Consider the following 20433-nt stretch of genomic DNA (forward strand, 5'->3'; position numbering starts at 1 on the left):
ATGACAAAAACCCTCTACGGTTTGAACATAAAAATGTAAACTTCGCATCCCTATACCTGGATGGAACACCGCATCCGGCCAAACCATTTCAACCAGACTTTGAACACGGTAATGCGGTTCGCGAGTATATGTCGCTCATTCAGATCACAAATAAGCAGAAATCAGATTCAGGTATACTAATTGACCGTGAAGAGTACCTCAACGGCTACACACTATTTGCTTTTGATCTGTCGCCTGAACAGGAATGCGCGGAGCATCTGTCTCTAATCAGAACCGGTAATCTACGAGCTGAATTCCGGTTTGCAGGAGCACTAGACCGGACAGTCAACATAATAATATACGCATTATTTGATAATATCATCGAGATCAACCAGCGGCGCGATGTGCTGTATGATTATCTATAAATGAAATAAATAATTTTTATATTTATCGTATATTTACCAATATTCATAACCCCATCAGCGATATGAACACATTACAGATAAATTGTATACTGTACGCTAATCCGGTGACGCGCCTGTTTTTTAAAGGGACCTACCCGTGTGATATGCTTCCGAGCGGTAAACTATCGCAATACCCCTGCGCGTTTGTAATCAACACACACACCAGCGCCCAACCGGGGGAGCATTGGTTGGCCGTTTATTTTAACAACCAGCGCGAGTGTTACTTTTTGGACTCTTACGGTTTAGAACCTGACAACCCCCTATTCCCAAAGGCCATAATAAATTTTTTAAACTCAAATTCAAAAAGAATTTACCACCAAAATAAGCAGTTGCAAGGTTTTAACAGTACCGTTTGTGGGCAATATTGTATATACTTTATATTTTTCATGTGTAAAAATTACAAATATACAGATGTGTTGGTCCGTTTTAGTTTTGATACAAAACGTAATGATCGCTATGTATCAAACTTTGTAAGACGTCTCCCTAGAAGTCATTGTTTGAGTCGATATACGGGTAACTGTATACAGTCCTGTGTCACCAGTAACCAACATGTGTTTGATAAAAATAATGTGTAATACAAAATTGTTTGTGTAACTTGTAACTAATGTTGTGATTGAAATGCTGTATATACATTGCTTATGGTTACTTTCTATTAAAAAATCTTGCTTATTGAACTTTATATCGTGTGATTGCATATTTTTGCAGACAAACTGGTTAGAATCAAAGAACAAAACAGCATTTTATAAATCATAACCATATTTTATTGGTACAGACAAAATGTATTTACAGCAAAATAATCACGAATAACACGATAAACTTTACAGTTAAAACAATACACTAAATACATGATACATTACAAATTAAACGTCATCGTACAAATTAAACACACAAAAATACATTGTATAAAAACATTATAAATTAGTTATATGTTAAAGGTTCAACCACTGCGAATCCTGAAACAGATTTACGGATCTTTTCCTCGGTAGTAAGTATCCGTGTGGCGTTGTTAACCCGGGGGAATTTAAAGCATTTATACGACTTTTTTTAATGTTGTGTATTGGGGAGGCTATATTTACATTGCCAATTTCATCATCGTAGATTTCAGCTTTTAAGCGATCTAACTGTAATCTGTTTGATGCATTACCAACTACAGTGGACGGGATATTCAACTCAGCCATAGCGCGCATAAATTCAATCCATCCGTTAGGCATTTTATGACTCGTCACGCTGTGATTTTGCGTGATACCCCTTATCAAGTCTAACACATTGGATCCTGGCACTGTGACGCCTTTATACATAAACACACCCTTGCGGTCCCAATTCGCAATGTCTTTAGAGCGAACCATTTTACTCATTAGTATTTCACAGTTCTTTTTATACCGCGCATTAACACTGTTCAAGACATCGTGGTAAACAGCGTCGGTAGCGTCGTCTTGTGTAGGGTTAGTTGTATCCTCAACAGCATTTGCACCGGGTGATAAAAGCGTTAAAGTTGACATTTCTCTATCAGTTTGTTTACTCAACACCAGGTATCTCTGTAACACAGCTGTGTAGCGTTTTGCCTTTTCATACTCTGATAAAGCATTATTATGTAGTATACTTATGATCTCAGCATCTAGGCTTTGCGTGGCTGTTTTGCGTATATCATCGCTGTTTGGTTTGTTGTTTAAACGGTCTATCTGTTGCTGGGGGACCAGGTACATTTTCTCAGCGTATTCCATCACCGATTAGACAGTAGTCCGGTAATTAATGGAATGGCAAATCCTAGCAACGATCCGATAAACCCACCCGACTGTTTCACCAACCTCTTCTTTTTCCCAATGGCGCATTTCTTATTACAAAGCGATTTTATAAGGGACCTCTTCTTTTTAAGGTAGTTCAACTGGCGCTGTGACAGGGGTATTTTACCTTTAAGCGTATTGAGAGCAATCTCACATATGGCTGTCACCAAATCGTTTGAAGCGTTGGATAATATAGCGTTTCTTTGGGCCGGTTTGGCTTTAATGAGGGTTTTTAAAAGGGCCCAATTACGCCTTATCCTGGTCGACATGTTCACAGCTGTTAGAAGTGGTAATGAATGACTATAGGATGCGCGGTTATAGCTATTTAGAACCCCGCTTCTTAACAACATAAGCTACTGGTGTGTCGGGGGGAAATAAACCGCTTCGTAAACGATAATCATCAAGGGCATTGTTTCTTAAATCAACCAGTAAATAACCGTATGGAGGCTCCGTAGCGGACTCATAGGCTTCAAGAAAAAAACGATATTTTGATGGGTACATTTGTCTAGCCAGAATGCTAACCTGCATTTTATCCCTGGGGTTTTTAAACAGGACCATATATTTTGTGTTTAAATGTATAGTCCTGCTCTTTCTACCTTGACAAAATATGTTTTGCACAAGGTACATGACACTGAGATTACGATGGTGCACATACTTTGTGAACGCTTTCTCAACCTCAGAATTATTACTCGCTGCATCCATCAAGTCATCTATCACCGTTAAATTAATCTTATCAGGGGGAAAAAGCTGGTCGTCGCTAAATGACTCGGGCAACCCCTCTATAAAACGCATACCAGGGTGAGCACTCAGAAGTTGGTCATATATCGGTTGCCAACAGGTGTAAAACCAAACAATATTATCAGGTACATGCGTCATATGTGTGGATGCGTGTTGTATTAGCGTTTTCACAAAATAACTTTTCCCCGAATTGGAGGGGCCGGCTAAAATACAGGAGAAGGGGTGTTGAAAACGGATATCCATCTTAATAACCAAATGGTAGGGTTGTAAAATTATCCGTGAGGTTACGTTTAGTGTAAACGCACTTTTGCGTTTTCTGCAGCATACGGGTTTCAATCTGCCAGTACTTTTTCACACGTACTATACCGGGCTGCCTGGTCACAATTTTTTTCTGATCCTCGCCTTTGGGGTTTAAAGGATAATCTAAGACCAGTTCTTTCAGACTGTCAAAGTTAACGTGCTGCTCATTACAAACATTCAACGTTATACCTTTGACCTTGAGGCTCGTCTTGCCGTTGCTTAGTCTATAGCCGTATGACTTGGGGCCGGCTGAAACAAACTCTGTTATATGCGTACCAGATGGTAGTTCGCTGGTCAACTCCCCTAGATAATCGCCTAATGGCGGATTCCAGTCACCGGGCCTGCTGACAAAAATTACAGAATCTGTATCGTGATACAGACATCTATCTTGTAATCTATCCAATAGGTTGTACAACTCGACGCGGGCGTGCGCTGTGGTAAATGCTGCTATAAATATATTTGTTGTTGAAGACCTGGTATAATGGTCTTTGGCGTATTTCCAGTTGACCATAACAGTTTCTGAGTCTATGAAGTCTAAAGCAGACACCTCATAGTGTGGTTGAAAGGCATATTCAAAAAGCTTATCAGGATCTGTCACTAGACAAGTATTGGGCATGTTGCTACGTTGACCAAATTTACCCCATAATGAGTTTAAAAACAATTTAGAAATTTGTCTTTTGGCGGGGTTGACATTTATGTGTTCGTGTCTTAAAGCTATGCCCTCATTTTTTTGATACGCGTCTATGTACTCTTGTTGTTTCACAGAGTCTGTACACCAATCAGGGTAACCAGAAGCCTCCTGTTTATCTCTGAGGTGTGTTTTAATGTAACCTGAAAACAGATCATCAGATCTCTCATCAAAATGCCACACCTCATAGATTTTACACACTTTGTACCCCTTTTCTATAGCAAGATTTATCTCCACTGTGCACCATGTACCGGTTAGGGCGCGGTTTTCTGAGTCATGAACACACGGCTCACACTGTCCAGATTCGGCGCATGTGCGGCACAGCGGAAACATTAACTTGCCATTCATTTTAACCGGTAAAACTGGAAAGAAAAGGCCTCGCGGAGGATTGATTTTTAATTTAACAAAACCGAAATACTTTGTGACATCATCAAAGTCCTTATAAATGATGCGTGGGTGACGTATAGGATATGTTTTGGTCTTGTTGACAAATGGGTATAGGCTAGTAAAGTCAAAATAGTGTATTTTTTCATCGCACTCTGTCTTGTGATAAAGTTTTATGGCGTTAGTGCGGCCGCCATAAAGACCATCACGAGGATCCAAGGGGTCAGGGATTTCCAAACCTTTCAGAAAAACCTGAAGCTCCTCATCAGTCTCCCTCATTTTCTTCCACTCACACCCCCACATCTCCCTTATCTGAAATCCACACCGTTTAAGGTATTGTATCCTTAACTGTGTCTTGTGCCGCAGTTGACCGTAGGTTGTTTTAGTCAGATTGTTTTCATCATCGGCTTTGTAACAGTTGTCACAACCGTGATAAAAACACCCCTGGAATTCAAAAGCTGTTGGCACGCCGTTAATCACGGCGTAACCGTCCAGACTGTATCTGCCGACTTTCTTCTCACCACCTTGTAAAGCGTGTCTTATACTCACACCTTCTTTGTGTTCTATGTACATTAACCACTGTATGGCAGGCGTTGAGTAACGCTTCTGGGTCTTGTGATAGTTATCACCCGGTACAAGAGCCAATGTGTTTGCCTGTAAATATTTACAACGATACATAGCCATACAAACCGACGCTAAAGTCGTCAGTTGGAATGGATCAACGTGACGTTTAACGGCTACATCTTTTTTCTCTGCCGCTATTACAAACTCCTGTTCTGTCATGGCTATAACGGCTGATCTGAAAGCTGCGCACCCTTTTTGCAATATTCTGACATCCTCTTTACAATATCGTATTAATTCTTTTTGAAAATTAAACGCCTTGTGTTTGTTTTTTTCGTACCACTCTGTAACATCAGCGGCCTCCTCAGGCATCATGTGTTGTAGGCCAAAATATTCTATTGAGGGCATGCCCCCTATGTAATTTTGGTTATCGGCTGTGTTAAAAAAATGCAGGAAATGACCTTTAACGCCATCAAATCCCATGGCCTTTGGAAATCTGCTCAATTTCATGGGGAGAAAATTGAGAGAGTCTATAAACCTAATCTTCAGATCTTTTATTGTGATACACATTATGTTTCCGCCATTAGAGATGAGGGATACTGTATACCGTTCTTTGATGATCTTGTTCAATACAAAATACGAATCATACCGCCCAGCGTTATGGGCTATGAATGTGTAATGCGCAAATTTTGGTTTCATGAACGTCTTTACAAAATCATCGATACAAGCTTTGCCCTTAAACTCCCAGGATTTCTCACCCATTAATGTGAGAGCGTAACAGTAGTTTGGTATATGTATACCTGTCTCCTGCATGCATTCGAAATCAAAAAAGATGTATTTGGTGGTGGGTTCTTCCGCTTTGATGGGCTGTATGTAACACAAATGATCCGCAAACCCATCAACATATGCCTTGCAAGTAGAACACTTTAGCCCATGACACTCATGAGACCTGCGACGGTAGAGACAACACCTGTCGCAATAAACATGTTCAAGACAGGATATTTTGCGATCTAAAGCTAAGGATTTGTGCTCCTCTAAACATTCACGCGATCTGCAAAACACCCTACAAACCGAACATCTTAATGCGGAAGCCCCATCATCAGCGCACGCTTGTCTGTGACAAGCCTTACAAAAGAAAAGACAATCGTGGCTATTTTTGCGCTCATAAGTTCGATTACATAAGGAACAGAAAAATCTCGATCCGAGAAATGCGCAGATATTAATCAGGCCATAATAGTGTGAATCGTGATATAATACATACAGGGTATCACCGTAGCGCGAATCTGAAGAATAGTAATGCCAAGAACGATTATTATGATATAATATTGTAATTTTTGTTTTTAAGTGTTTTTCAAAAACAACAACGTCGCTAAAGCTGACTGCTTTATCGATCGATAGTTTCAAATCCTTATGAATTTGAAGTGCCCGATCGTGTATTTCAGCGTCTGTGGCATTACCTTTATCCAGAAGTTTGCAGATCGATGCCGCAAAGCACAAATAATTGTGCGTATTGTTGAAATCATACAGGTGTCTTCTGCGCCTTTCTATAATTAAGCTGTATGGAATGCGTCTAAGGCCGCGACCAGTTAGGGCCCCACCCGCTCTATTTCTAAAAACAGTGATCACAAACCTTAAACCCGTGCCTAATAAGAATTCAGCGTTACTTTGAAGAGTGTTTGTAATTTGATTCAAGAAACTGACAGCGTCTAATGATTCTTGCGGCTTTCGGTGTGAGTAGATGGCGTTGTGTAAACCACCCCCCTCCAATCTTAACTGTACACGATCATTAGGGTCAACACCAACCATGAATTCATCAATCATAACCTGTATAGCGTTGTGTACGGCTTCAACACCCTCTGCAAATGATGTAACTCTTTCCAAATTAACAAATTGAAAATGATTATGATACTCAATAGCTCTGAAATTAGGATGGTGTCGCTCATACCTGTTAACAGCTTCTAAGTACACATCTCGCCGTCCTTCACCATTACCGGGTGGCGCACCCCCAGCTATGTCATTATGCATGGGCGTTGCGGGGTGTTCAACATTGTCAGGTGACGCAGCGTCACCCGGTAATGGTTGGTCCGGTGATTTGTCAGCCTGTGCACACGGGGTTGGGGGTGTGCCTCGCACCCTGTGTTGTTTACGCTTTCTCAGTCTGTATATGCATTTTAAAGCCTGTTTTATTTTCGAACGGCGAAATAAGTGTGAGATTTTGCACGGTACATTTGCTTTAATTCTTGGGACTTTTTTACACACATGTAAATTACGTTTCAATCCATAACCCACCATGCCTAGTCACGGATCCGTTTCAATTATCTCTGCAAAATGATACATGTTCGCTTTAATAAAATCCCTAGTCCTCACGGTCTCTGCTATATGATTTGATGTTACATTCATGTACATTTCTACAAGTTCTTTAATGATCTCTGGCTTCTTTTTTGAACCATAAAGCTCATCTTTTATATGGTTCAACATGGTATTGACATTTCTACGCATGTACCCTATATGCTCACGCATCCTCCCCATGACCGCGTAGTATTGTATTTCCGCATCTTGTCCTAATTGTTCCACATTCTGACCCCCATCAACTATGTCTGTCGATACCACGGTCGGCGGGGCATCCGCACCGCCCGATGCGGTTGCCTCGCCGACCGTGGTAAAAACACTGGGCAGTTTTGTGTAATCATCACCCATTACTTTATCAGGGATTCCGGCTACAGATGTTACAGCCTCATCATCATTCTGTGGTGTATCTGAGACTGACTCTTCACTAGGGGTGATAAAAAATGTTTGCCCATTTAAGTCCTCATCATTAGCGGATAATGTATCTGCAGGCGTGTTACTGACCACGCTTTGCGTTTCTGCATTATGATGTTCCTGCGTGTCTGAAATCACGATGACATCATCATCCGTCAGCGGCGTGTATCTCTCTCTTGACAGTCGTAAAGTTTTACGAGTCTTCACAGTCTTTGTATTACCGGCAATGTCAATGTCGGATTCAGTAGGTGTTGCAGGTGTTGTAAATGCGTGCGGGTAATCCACATTACTCACGGTTGGCACTGTTTGTAATGCAATTCTTTTTCTCACGGGCCTACCTTCCGAATATTTCAATCTTCTTTTAAGGTCTGATAAATCGGCCTTGTTTTCTTGACCGACTCGACTTTTTGTAATTCTCCGCTTGCTTGGCTTGAAATCGTCGCGCTCGGTGGCCATGATCTCGGCCCTTGATACATTTTCTTGAAGTTGTGGGTCGATCACCGTTTTAGCTGATTCACCCCCATCCATTTCAGCATTGAGTGGTTGAGCAACCCCGGCAGCGGCTATCATTTTTGCGAATCGTCGCGGATCCGCTGTAAATAAAAAATAACAACGTTTTAGTTACACATTCGCGGACACTAAGACAACCGCTTTATAACACCTTCAGACCCGCCTCCCAAAACACCCAACCCATCCATGTCGGTTTTCATCTACACAGTCTGTTTAATACCTGTGGTTTCCATTTGTAAAGAACAATGATGAACGCGGTCCTATATAAGAAACTAAATAAATAAACAACACATTACACACCTGAATATTTGCCAGATCTTTCCATCGGCGTGGTTCCTACTGTAATAAAAATCACACCATTTTAGTTACACATACGCGGCCACAAAGACAGTCGCTTTATAACACCTTCAGGATCACCTCCCAACCCCCTCCACCTTCCTTGTCGGCTTACGTCTACACAGGCTGTTTAATACCTGTGGTTTCCATTTGTAAAGAACAGTGGTAAATGTTGTGCTATATAAGAAACCAAATAAATAAACATACACGGGTATTTGTCAAAGGTTTGCGCCGGCATGGTTCCTTTAAACAATGACCAGAAAGCTTGATCGCTGATCTGGGTTCTTTTTGCTCCTTTAGCCAATGCGCTGTTGGGTTGTTTGGCGTTTGATCCAACACCCGATGTCGGTTCTCTGTATCCGGATGGTCCCGCTTCACACGTATCGGCCCTAGGTACCGTAGGTTCATACCGGCTAGCTATGTCATCTGTAATACATATATTATCAATTAACGACACATTCGCCGACTTGAGAAAAAAAAAAAAAAAAAAAAAAACGTCATTTAAGTCATGATAACAACAACTCCTGTGGACACTATTCATGATTTTGCGATGATATGCAACATTTAACACAAAAACACATTATAAAAACATCACTAGCCAATCGTCAAAATTCACCTTGTATAGCCGGGGTCTGGTATAGCTGTTTATAGTGTTTTGCCGATGGTAAATTCCAGAGATCATCCATTATGTGTTCTGCATCAGATTTCGACATAATCGGCGATACTAACAGAGAACAAATAACACATTAATATCACAGGCGGTATAAAAATGAATATAACAGGATATATATATATATATATATATATATATATGAGTGAGAACGTGAGAGTTCGCGCGAGATAGTGTGAGAGAGAGAGAGAGAGAGAGAGAGACATATTTTTGGAAATAATAATATATCACATTTTTTAACATACATCACATTTTTTTGACGGCTTATGATCACCTACATTTTTGCGATTCGGACAAATCAGAGTATGCTGCGTATGGGTTTTCGAATGTCGTCAGATCCGGACCGACTGTGAAATCCGAACCATATGATCCAACTTCAGATGCGTCATTTGTGACATCTGAAACTGATTTATGGGATTAACAATTTAATAAAAAATAATATATACATAAAAAATCAAATAAAAATTAACACAACAATTTTGTAGAACGAAAAATACAATCAACACGTGTAACATTAATACCAATAGGGCGCTTGTCTTAACAGAACCCGTGACTAACACATCTGAGCCTGGTAATAATAATTAACACCAACAGAGTAACATTTATAACCACCGTCAATAACCCCCCCTGTGCCTTAACAAATCATGCCCTAGCAACAACAATGTGTCTTTGGTCTGTAAACTTACATGTATTTGTCTGCTCATTTGACGGCTGTTGGAAGCTGGGTAAATCTTGAAAATCTCTGAGACTTATTTTATTTGCATTAATGGTTTTGTATTCCTTTCTCTGTAATAAATAATAATAAGTTGAAATAACAATACAATAAGATATTGTTAAACTATTGTAAATATCATATACACACCTGCATGTTGGTGTTTTGTTAATTGGTACAGTAGCTTAAGTTGCGGTGATATTTATAGTTCAAAGTCAATTTCTGCAACAATCACTGTTGATAATAAAAGATAACTGTAAGTATCCATAACGAAATTTGCGTGCACAAAATCGCATAAAACTATTAACGCTCTCACAAAAAACCTCATCTATGTAAATTTATTACTGGGGATCCAACAATGCTAATGACGAATCCCACCATATCACATGTTTAGTCAGCAGACAGCCATACATGGCAGCATAGCGTGCGGCTTTACACATGAAAATGTAATAACTAGCTCATTATTTAAAATCATTATGTATAATACAATGATACAATATTAAAATGAAGCTATTTATAAGTATCAAAGCCGTAATACCAAAAAAAAAAAAAAAAAAAAACTCATCTATGAAACATTCAATAAAAATTAATTACAGGTGATCCAACAATGCTAATGCAGAATCCCTCCATATCACAAGTTTAGTCAGCAGACAGCCATACATGGCAGCATAGCGTGCGGCTTTACACATGAAAATGTAATAACTAGCTCATTATTTAAAATCATTATGTATAATACAATGATACAATATTAAAATGAAGCTATTTATAAGTATCAAAGCCGTAATACCAAAAAAAAAAAAAAAAAAAACTCAGCTATGAAACATTCAATAAAAATTAATTACAGGTGATCCAACAATGCTAATGCAGAATCCCTCCATATCACAAGTTTAGTCAGCAGACAACCATACATGGCATCATAACGTGCGGCTTTACACATGAAAATGTAATAACTAGCTCATTATTTAAAATCATTATGTATAATACAATGATACAATATTAAAATGAAGCTATTTAGAAATATTGTATATACATATATATATTGTTACTCCATATCACATGTGTAGTCAGCAGACTGCTCATACCTGGCCGCATTGTGGATAACCAGCTTATAAAATTACACTATAATAACAAAATCACTTTATACAGCCGTTACACATCCGTTATACCGTAATCTGCGATGACTAACATTAACGAACTGTAAATTGTAATAACACAATATACTGTATTTTTAAAAGCAATATGTATAATGTACAGACCACAATACACTAATCACTGCACATGCAAATGGACAGTTAAAGTACCATAGGCTCAATATTTTTCTTTCCTAAATAAATGTTTAACTACAAGCAGCCAGTATGCATGTATGTACTCCCAATACATTACAATACAATGCATGCAGCAACAAACTATATTTAAAAACCCCCACCCTACCACTAAATAAAACATCTTGCTATGTATATTATAAAATATTAAAACTATGCTATTTAGAAATATTGTATATATATATATATATATATATATATATATATATATATATATATATATATATATTTATTTAGAAAATTAATATAGACTCACCCCTCCTTTCTGGAACAAAATCTTCAAGTAATCTCTGAATATTTCTGGAACAAAATCTTCAAGTATTCTCTGAACAGTGTGTGGACAAAAGTTTTCAAGTTCTCTGCCTTCAAAATGTGTGGACTGGTTCCTCATGGAGAACATATATATACACATCAGTCAGTTAGCACATCTGTGTTGCATTTGTTTCATTTGAATATTCATGAGTTGTGTTCCAAAGTTAAAGACTGGCATAACAAATATATAGCATATCACCCAAAACACAGCTGTTTTCAGAATATATTGCTTGATAAAATAAAACCAAAAATGTGATGTATAAAATACTTATCCTTATTATTAAATAAATGACAGATATGTTTCAACATCAACAGCATACATAAGACCTATATATACATGTGTATGCTTTTTAATTTAAAATATATACCTTATCCACCACCCCTGTGTAATTTGATTGAGATATATATATATATATATATATATATATATATATATATATATATATATATATATCTGATTTAAATAATATAGCATATTATCCATATTTTATTCATCACATAATATAATGATACCATCACATTACACACACACATATATTTATATATACTGTATATATATATATATATATATATATATATATATATATATACTGTATATAGCTACGCCAAGGGGGGTAGACCGCACTCACACTTTAAAGTAACAACTTGGGGGTGTTCAAAAAAGAGGTTAATATGTGTCACCATATGCCTCAAACATAGTCCAGATTCCCTGAACACTTCCGTGTCAAGGATTTGAACACTCTCCTCTGAAAAAACACTTCAAATGATGATATCCATAGGAAAAGATTTTTTAATCCAATAGTTTAACTTGCATCATGCCCCGACGTTTCGGTCCACATCAGACCTTTATCAAGGAGCCTACAATATAATGTAAAACAAAACAATTCGCTGCAGGAGTGTCCACAAAGTATCACAAGTGGAAAAACAACTCAAACAACTTAAGTCATAAAATATTACATACTTTGATGATGGTCATATACGGTTCAACATAGCTTCACAGATTAGCCCTCGGAACGGGGGATCAGCTACAATATGGTGCTGCCTGTGACTGACTTAAATACCCTGTTTAAACTAGTCGATTTGGCGCCGATAATGCGATCAGCGCGATAATGCGATGACGCAGCTTCCGGTAAAACCGGAAGTGCGTCACCCGGAAGTATACTCCGGTGGAACGCACATTTGAGCCGCACAGAGCCCGGAAATCCCGGCGCTGTGTTGTGGCTCATACAGAGATGAATGGATTAATTATATCATGCGCATATTGTTCACAGCGGCTACCTGCAGCATATGAGTGATCAACTCAGTGCATTCCTGCTAAAAAAGTGTGCGATCATTCGTTCATTATAATCCGACTATTTGTCAGTGTGATGGAACGCTAGGGGTGACAGCGCCATCTATTGAGAAAAGGACATATTGTACTTATATTGAATCTAATGCAAGCATCAGCACGCTATGTATCCTATGTGCAGGGGTATTATACGTCAGACTATAAGCCCGCAAGGTGATACAAGATATAAGTTTGTACTATTGTGTATTGGGAATAAAATATACTTAAATCAATATAAATTCAATTCGCTCAGTATTAATATCATTATAATAATTCATGGGTGTTTATTTATTATTTTTTATGTTTTATTATTCTTTATTATTATTTTATATTTTATTATATTTTTTATAATCAAATTTTTAATTTTTAATTTTTTATTTTTATTTTTATTTTATTTATTAACACTATTATATATAAAAAAACAAAGTTCACACAGTAATATAAGTGTGTGTGTGAGTTCCAAATGTACATCACAATTTAACAGCAACCTCTCTTGTTGGTGAAGTACATATCTATCAATCACCTAATGGGGTTGTGCCAGTGATGCATTGGAACAATAGAACCTAAGTCCAACCGTCCAATGTTATCAAGATGTATAAGGACCTATCAGGGACCTACTTTCAATAGACAATAAAGTGTCAAGTGTAATGGTTGATGGTCTATGATGGCCATAAATTATCAATGCTCGACATCCCGTCAAGCAATCATTATATTGAAGCCAATTAAACACAAAAGAAGGTAATCTAGAATTATCCTATCAGTCCATAATCCATTTTTCATCACCCTCTCAAGAATAAAGATAGAGGGTTATGCTCATTTAGTCCTCTTGGGGATAACGTTCCCAATTGGTGAATCCACCTGCATTCGGTCTTTTTGAGAAGTAAGACTCGGTCGCCCCCTCTTGGTGGGGGAGGTACCCAGTCTATAAGTCGACAGCGGAGTGTAGATATTGGATGACCTGCCGCCAGAAAGTGGCGTGGCACTGGGAGTTCAGCCTTCCCAGTTTCCATGGCTGCTCGAATCGAGTTTCGATGGTTTGCCATCCGCTCGCGGAATTTCCGCGTAGTCATTCCTACGTACGATTGTCCACAAGGGCAACTCAATAGGTATATAACAAAGTCCATCTGGCAGTGTAGGTGGTATCGAATTTTGATCGATTTGCCCGAATGAGGATGGGGGAATGATGAGCCCGGAGTCATGCTGTTGCATGTAGTACATCCTACACATCGGAAACAGCCAGGACGCTTGGAGTATAACCATGTTGTTTTTGTTTCGGAGTTGGGATTTGTTGTGGGCCTCATCAATAGCTGTTTAAGGTTGGGGCCTTTTTTGTATGCAACCATAGGGGGATGATACTGCTGTAATTTGAGTGAGGTATCAGTGGACAGAATGGACCAATGTTTTTTGATACTGCTGTTGATCGTCTTAGATGCATGATTAAAGGTATTGACATATATCATACGTTTATCTGTTTTAGTCGAGATCTCAAGACTAGTGGCTTGATTTTGTTTGCGCATGTTTTTTCTTGCTTTCCTGAGACATCTGTCCAACGTTTGTGTGGAATAGCCCCTCTCCTTGAATCTGTTGGTCATTTCTAGTAGTTGTTGTTCCATGATTCCGATATTCGTATTATTGCGAATCACTCTCATATATTGCGAGATTGGTAAGTTCTCCTTCAAGGCGGGGGGGTGTTGGCTTGTAGTGAACAACAATGTGTTCCGATCTGTATCTTTGCGATACAAACTTATTTGAAGTGTGTTGTCTTGGATCTTGACATTGATGTCCAGAAAGTTGATAGAACAGGCATCTATACTATGTGTGAACTTGATAGGGCAATTGAGTTCGTTTAGGTCAATGACCATTTGATTAAATTCATCTTGCTCTCCGTCCCAAATCAAGAACACATCGTCTATAAATCGTTTATAGAAGATAATAGATCGGGTGTATTTAGGTAGAATATGTGTGTTCTCATAATCGTGCATAAAGAGTCCAGCGTAAGATGGAGCCAAATTAGAACCCATTGCGGTCCCCGCTATTTGCACATAATATCTATTTTTGTACATAAAATGATTGCATGTCAGGATCAATGCCGCCAACTCGATTAAAAAATCGGTTGGAGGTTCCAACTCAGTTCTCGTGTCAAGTTTTTTACGTAATACCGCCAGGCCCTCCTGGTGGGGGATTACGGTATATAAAGAACAAACGTCCATGGTTGCCACTTTCATGGAATCAGTGAGTTGAACTTCCAGTACTTTCTCTATAAAATCCGATGTGTCACGAATGTAGGTGTTACTTGAGGTCACCAGAGGCTGTAATTGATTGTCCAAAAATATTGCAAGAGGTTGTAATAATGATGCCCGTGCCGAAATGATAGGACGGCCGGGGGGATCAACTGAAGATTTATGAATTTTTGGAAGTGTGTAGATGATCGGACACACCGGAAATTGCACTGTGAGGAAATCTAGATTGTCTTTGGTGAGCCACTTGGAGTTAAAACCTTGCAAGAGTAATGTATCGACTCTTTTTTTGAATTCTGGGATAGGGTTGGTTTTCAGTAGTCTGTATGTCGCTATGTCTGACAACTGGCGTGTTATCTCTTTGTCATATTGTTCCCAATTCTGCAGAACAATGGCTCCCCCCTTGTCCGCCTGACGGACCACTAAATTTGTGTCTCGTTTTAACTCTGTCAGGGCCACACGCTCCTCTTTTGTTAAATTGTCATATGTTGATCTTCTATTAATATGCTGTATTTCTTGTTCGACTAGCCTGGAGAATGTCCTTATGCTAGGATTAGATGAGGAGGGATCATAGATGGATTGGGGTCGGAACTGAGTTCTTGTATTCATTGCTGGGACATCTTTAAATTGCTCATGTAGTCTCATCTTTCTACTGAATTTATATAACTCTACGGACGCATCAAATGTGTCATGAGGATGGGTTGGTACAAAAGATAAGCCTTTAGCGAGCAAGGATGTCATTGCTGGAGATAATACTTTGTCAGACAAGTTGAAGACTAATGTTGGATCTGCTTTCGATTTCGCTTCCCTAAATCTACCACTTCGGGGGTGGGGCCTACGCCCCTGCCTCTTCTGACTTTCACCGATTGATTGGTTGCGCCTGTGTCTACCCCTAAAAAATCACGTGGGGCACTGGATTGATCAGTGTCTGACGCTGAAGTGGAAGATCCTGTGTAGAAATTCTGTTGGTTTCTGGGTTGTCTTCTAGAGCGAAATGGGCGTTGTGGGCGCCTTGTGCCTGTGTCTCCAGATAGCCATCTGTACACCGTATGATTTTGATAATCCGATGAGACTATTGCCATCTTATTCCTTTTGAAAGAGACCAACTCCCTTTTGTAAGTGTCTACCTGTGTTCTTAATTTCTCGATTAAATTGCAAGATTTATCACTCTTGATAGTGGCCAGATGTTCAACACCATATTCTTCTATGTCTTTTTTTACTTTTTTCAGTTCCATACCCACTTCCTCCACTACCAATAAAATCAGATCTAGTGAGCACTTGTTTAGTACTCCGCACCAGCGGCTGCAAAAAGTGGGGTTGTTACGTCCCAACGTGGGGATATTAGGCATTCTAAAACCCCTTGGTATAAGTTTTTTCCTGTGATACTCTGAGAGAAATTGGCCATGTAAAGACAGGTCAGTCTCCCTCTTCTTAAGCTTCAACAGGCGCTGGTATAGATCATTCGGTGACTCAGTGGGTAAGGTGTCAAAGTCACATTGGTCAAACAAGACCTTGTCTGCATCGTCATCTGTGAGTGAGATAACTCCATGTTCTGCTTGAGTTAACAGATTGTCGTCCAGAAAGCCAATGCCGCCGGTCGCCATTATGGCGGTATCTGTGGGTATGGTTGCTGTAGGTTACTGGTAGGTATGGCACAATGTTAGGCAGTCCTAATCATGCAGCTAAACCTTTAGTTCCCTTTTGCAGGGTCTAATGAATCGTGGGTGGCAGGTCAAGAAGAAAAGGGGTTCTCCAACACACCTTCCTTCACATATACGCCAAGGGGGGTAGACCGCACTCACACTTTAAAGTAACAACTTGGGGGTGTTCAAAAAAGAGGTTAATATGTGTCACCATATGCCTCAAACATAGTCCAGATTCCCTGAACACTTCCGTGTCAAGGATTTGAACACTCTCCTCTGAAAAAACACTTCAAATGATGATATCCATAGGAAAAGATTTTTTAATCCAATAGTTTAACTTGCATCATGCCCCGACGTTTCGGTCCACATCAGACCTTTATCAAGGAGCCTACAATATAATGTAAAACAAAACAATTCGCTGCAGGAGTGTCCACAAAGTATCACAAGTGGAAAAACAACTCAAACAACTTAAGTCATAAAATATTACATGCTTTGATGATGGTCATATACGGTTCAACATAGCTTCACAGATTAGCCCTCGGAACGGGGGATCAGCTACAATATGGTGCTGCCTGTGACTGACTTAAATACCCTGTTTAAACTAGTCGATTTGGCGCCGATAATGCGATCAGCGCGATAATGCGATGACGCAGCTTCCGGTAAAACCGGAAGTGCGTCACCCGGAAGTATACTCCGGTGGAACGCACATTTGAGCCGCACAGAGCCCGGAAATCCCGGCGCTGTGTTGTGGCTCATACAGAGATGAATGGATTAATTATATCATGCGCATATTGTTCACAGCGGCTACCTGCAGCATATGAGTGATCAACTCAGTGCATTCCTGCTAAAAAAGTGTGCGATCATTCGTTCATTATAATCCGACTATTTGTCAGTGTGATGGAACGCTAGGGGTGACAGCGCCATCTATTGAGAAAAGGACATATTGTACTTATATTGAATCTAATGCAAGCATCAGCACGCTATGTATCCTATGTGCAGGGGTATTATACGTCAGACTATAAGCCCGCAAGGTGATACAAGATATAAGTTTGTACTATTGTGTATTGGGAATAAAATATACTTAAATCAATATAAATTCAATTCGCTCAGTATTAATATCATTATAATAATTCATGGGTGTTTATTTATTATTTTTTATGTTTTATTATTCTTTATTATTATTTTATATTTTATTATATTTTTTATAATCAAATTTTTAATTTTTAATTTTTTATTTTTATTTTTATTTTATTTATTAACACTATTATATATAAAAAAACAAAGTTCACACAGTAATATAAGTGTGTGTGTGAGTTCCAAATGTACATCACAATTTAACAGCAACCTCTCTTGTTGGTGAAGTACATATCTATCAATCACCTAATGGGGTTGTGCCAGTGATGCATTGGAACAATAGAACCTAAGTCCAACCGTCCAATGTTATCAAGATGTATAAGGACCTATCAGGGACCTACTTTCAATAGACAATAAAGTGTCAAGTGTAATGGTTGATGGTCTATGATGGCCATAAATTATCAATGCTCGACATCCCGTCAAGCAATCATTATATTGAAGCCAATTAAACACAAAAGAAGGTAATCTAGAATTATCCTATCAGTCCATAATCCATTTTTCATCACCCTCTCAAGAATAAAGATAGAGGGTTATGCTCATTTAGTCCTCTTGGGGATAACGTTCCCAATTGGTGAATCCACCTGCATTCGGTCTTTTTGAGAAGTAAGACTCGGTCGCCCCCTCTTGGTGGGGGAGGTACCCAGTCTATAAGTCGACAGCGGAGTGTAGATATTGGATGACCTGCCGCCAGAAAGTGGCGTGGCACTGGGAGTTCAGCCTTCCCAGTTTCCATGGCTGCTCGAATCGAGTTTCGATGGTTTGCCATCCGCTCGCGGAATTTCCGCGTAGTCATTCCTACGTACGATTGTCCACAAGGGCAACTCAATAGGTATATAACAAAGTCCATCTGGCAGTGTAGGTGGTATCGAATTTTGATCGATTTGCCCGAATGAGGATGGGGGAATGATGAGCCCGGAGTCATGCTGTTGCATGTAGTACATCCTACACATCGGAAACAGTATATATATATATATATACTTTATATAAATCCTTTATTTATCAGCATTGATAATGTTCAGTTAAATATAATACAGTATATATATAAGTTAATTCTGTAGTCTCTAGCTCCGTCTGGAACTTGCTTGCAACTGCAATACATGACCACTAGATGCCACTCATGCTCTGTTGCAAAGATTTCATGGCCTTTCTTTGTACTGTCTAAACTAATTAAACGGTTAGCCGTGTGAAAATGTTTTTTTCAGAGGTATGTGCTTTCTAATGAATATAATTGTTACCAACCCTGCTGTGCTATCTACGCTAATTGCGTCATACGTAAATATCAACGTCTTCAAAGACTATGGGATCCGGTGTTTAAAATTACTTTTGAAAATTACGATCATCAGTCAAAATGGGTTGACGTGTGTGTAAAACAATATGCCATTTCTCAGGCCCCTGTCTTTAAATGCATAACATATGTATACCCAGACCTCTTTGTTATGTACGCGGATATTTCATTTATTTTAAAAGCAAGAAGGTCCTTAGATGCTGTGGAAGTTATCGTGTGGAATATAACTTTTTATTTTTATTTTATTTATTTTTGATACACGGTTGGTCAGACACATCGTTGTAGCGCTTTTGGCTCGTTCTAAGGTAAGTGTTATTATAGTTGGTAATAATCTGCCTGTATTATTCCCTGTGAAAGATCTATGAGCTATACCAAATCACATTGCCCTTGTTGATTTATGTCCGATACACATATCATATTCCTTTTATAGTTTTTTCTAGCCGGTTTGTGCAATGTGTACGCGTCTTGCTCTTGTAACCATTTTCTCACATCGGATCTTTTAAATTTATTTTTCAAAGCTTTATAATATTTATCAAAACCGCAAAAACTCCCCGGCTTTAATACGTTATAATAACTGGCTTTCAGCCGGCTGTTTTGATGATCGGCGTTGCGCGACATCCTACACAAATCAAATTTGATATAAAACAAGATCTACATTTCTACGAATTATATATCTGTTGTATACCATATTTTTCTAACAACTTTTTTAGCATTATGTTTAGAAATTCTTCCAGCTGGTTAAGATATCATTAAGCGTACTTTATATATGTGTTATTTCACATATCCGTGTATGAAGTTACAGTATCAAACCAATTATATTTTAATACGGGGGTTAATATTATTTATACCACTTTCATATCAAACGTGATACGGGCCCCGTATCACGTTTGATATCATACGGTATAAAAGGGCGTGGACAAACTGTATAAAAGGGGCGTGGACCTGTCAAAACCAATTAGTTTGAAGAAAAAGTGTGCCTTATCTACTAATGTCTGTATTAATTTACACATGCAGAAGTGGCATGTGTATTAGTATTAATATTATTAAGTTGTGTGCATTATTTGCAGTGTTAAAGTGTGTGACAAGTGCAGCATGTAATGTTCCCTTTAAGCTGCAATGCTTCCAATTGTAGCAGTGAGAAGCGTGTAATTAACAAGTAATGGGTAAAGTATGTGATTGTATTGGGTTCAGGTGACATTGGTTGAGGTGCGTCCGTCCTGATTAGGCGTTCCGTTTGCCTAGCGCATGACCGAGTGGTGTCCGCAAAGCAAAAGTAACCTTTTGGACACC

The 20433-nt window shown here is 38.9% G+C and overlaps 1 protein-coding gene across 1 annotated transcript; it reads right to left on the minus strand.

The window, feature by feature from the left end:
• Window positions 1–6742: 6742 nt before the first annotated feature.
• LOC146031191 (uncharacterized) lies at window positions 6743–10143 on the minus strand. The gene is made up of 7 exons (XM_083158435.1): window positions 10034–10143; window positions 9858–9957; window positions 9450–9575; window positions 9118–9225; window positions 8709–8927; window positions 8466–8504; window positions 6743–8248 (listed from the first exon to the last, which is right to left on the minus strand). The coding sequence occupies exons 1-7, from the start codon at window positions 10037–10039 to the stop codon at window positions 7194–7196; spliced, it is 1653 nt and encodes a 550-aa protein (XP_083014561.1). The 5' UTR covers window positions 10040–10143; the 3' UTR covers window positions 6743–7193.
• Window positions 10144–20433: the final 10290 nt, after the last annotated feature.

Source organism: Crinia signifera, chromosome 1 (genome assembly GCF_055691185.1).
Source record: "Crinia signifera chromosome 1, ASM5569118v1, whole genome shotgun sequence".
Classification (NCBI taxonomy): Eukaryota; Metazoa; Chordata; class Amphibia; order Anura; family Myobatrachidae; genus Crinia; species Crinia signifera.

Coding starts and splice junctions, on each gene's coding strand:
- LOC146031191 (XM_083158435.1), bottom strand. Junction 9,226..9,449: donor TTTGTCCGAATCGCAAAAAT/GTAGGTGATCAT, acceptor GTTCTCTGTTAG/TATCGCCGATTATGTCGAAA. Junction 8,928..9,117: donor CCAGACCCCGGCTATACAAG/GTGAATTTTGAC, acceptor TATGTATTACAG/ATGACATAGCTAGCCGGTAT.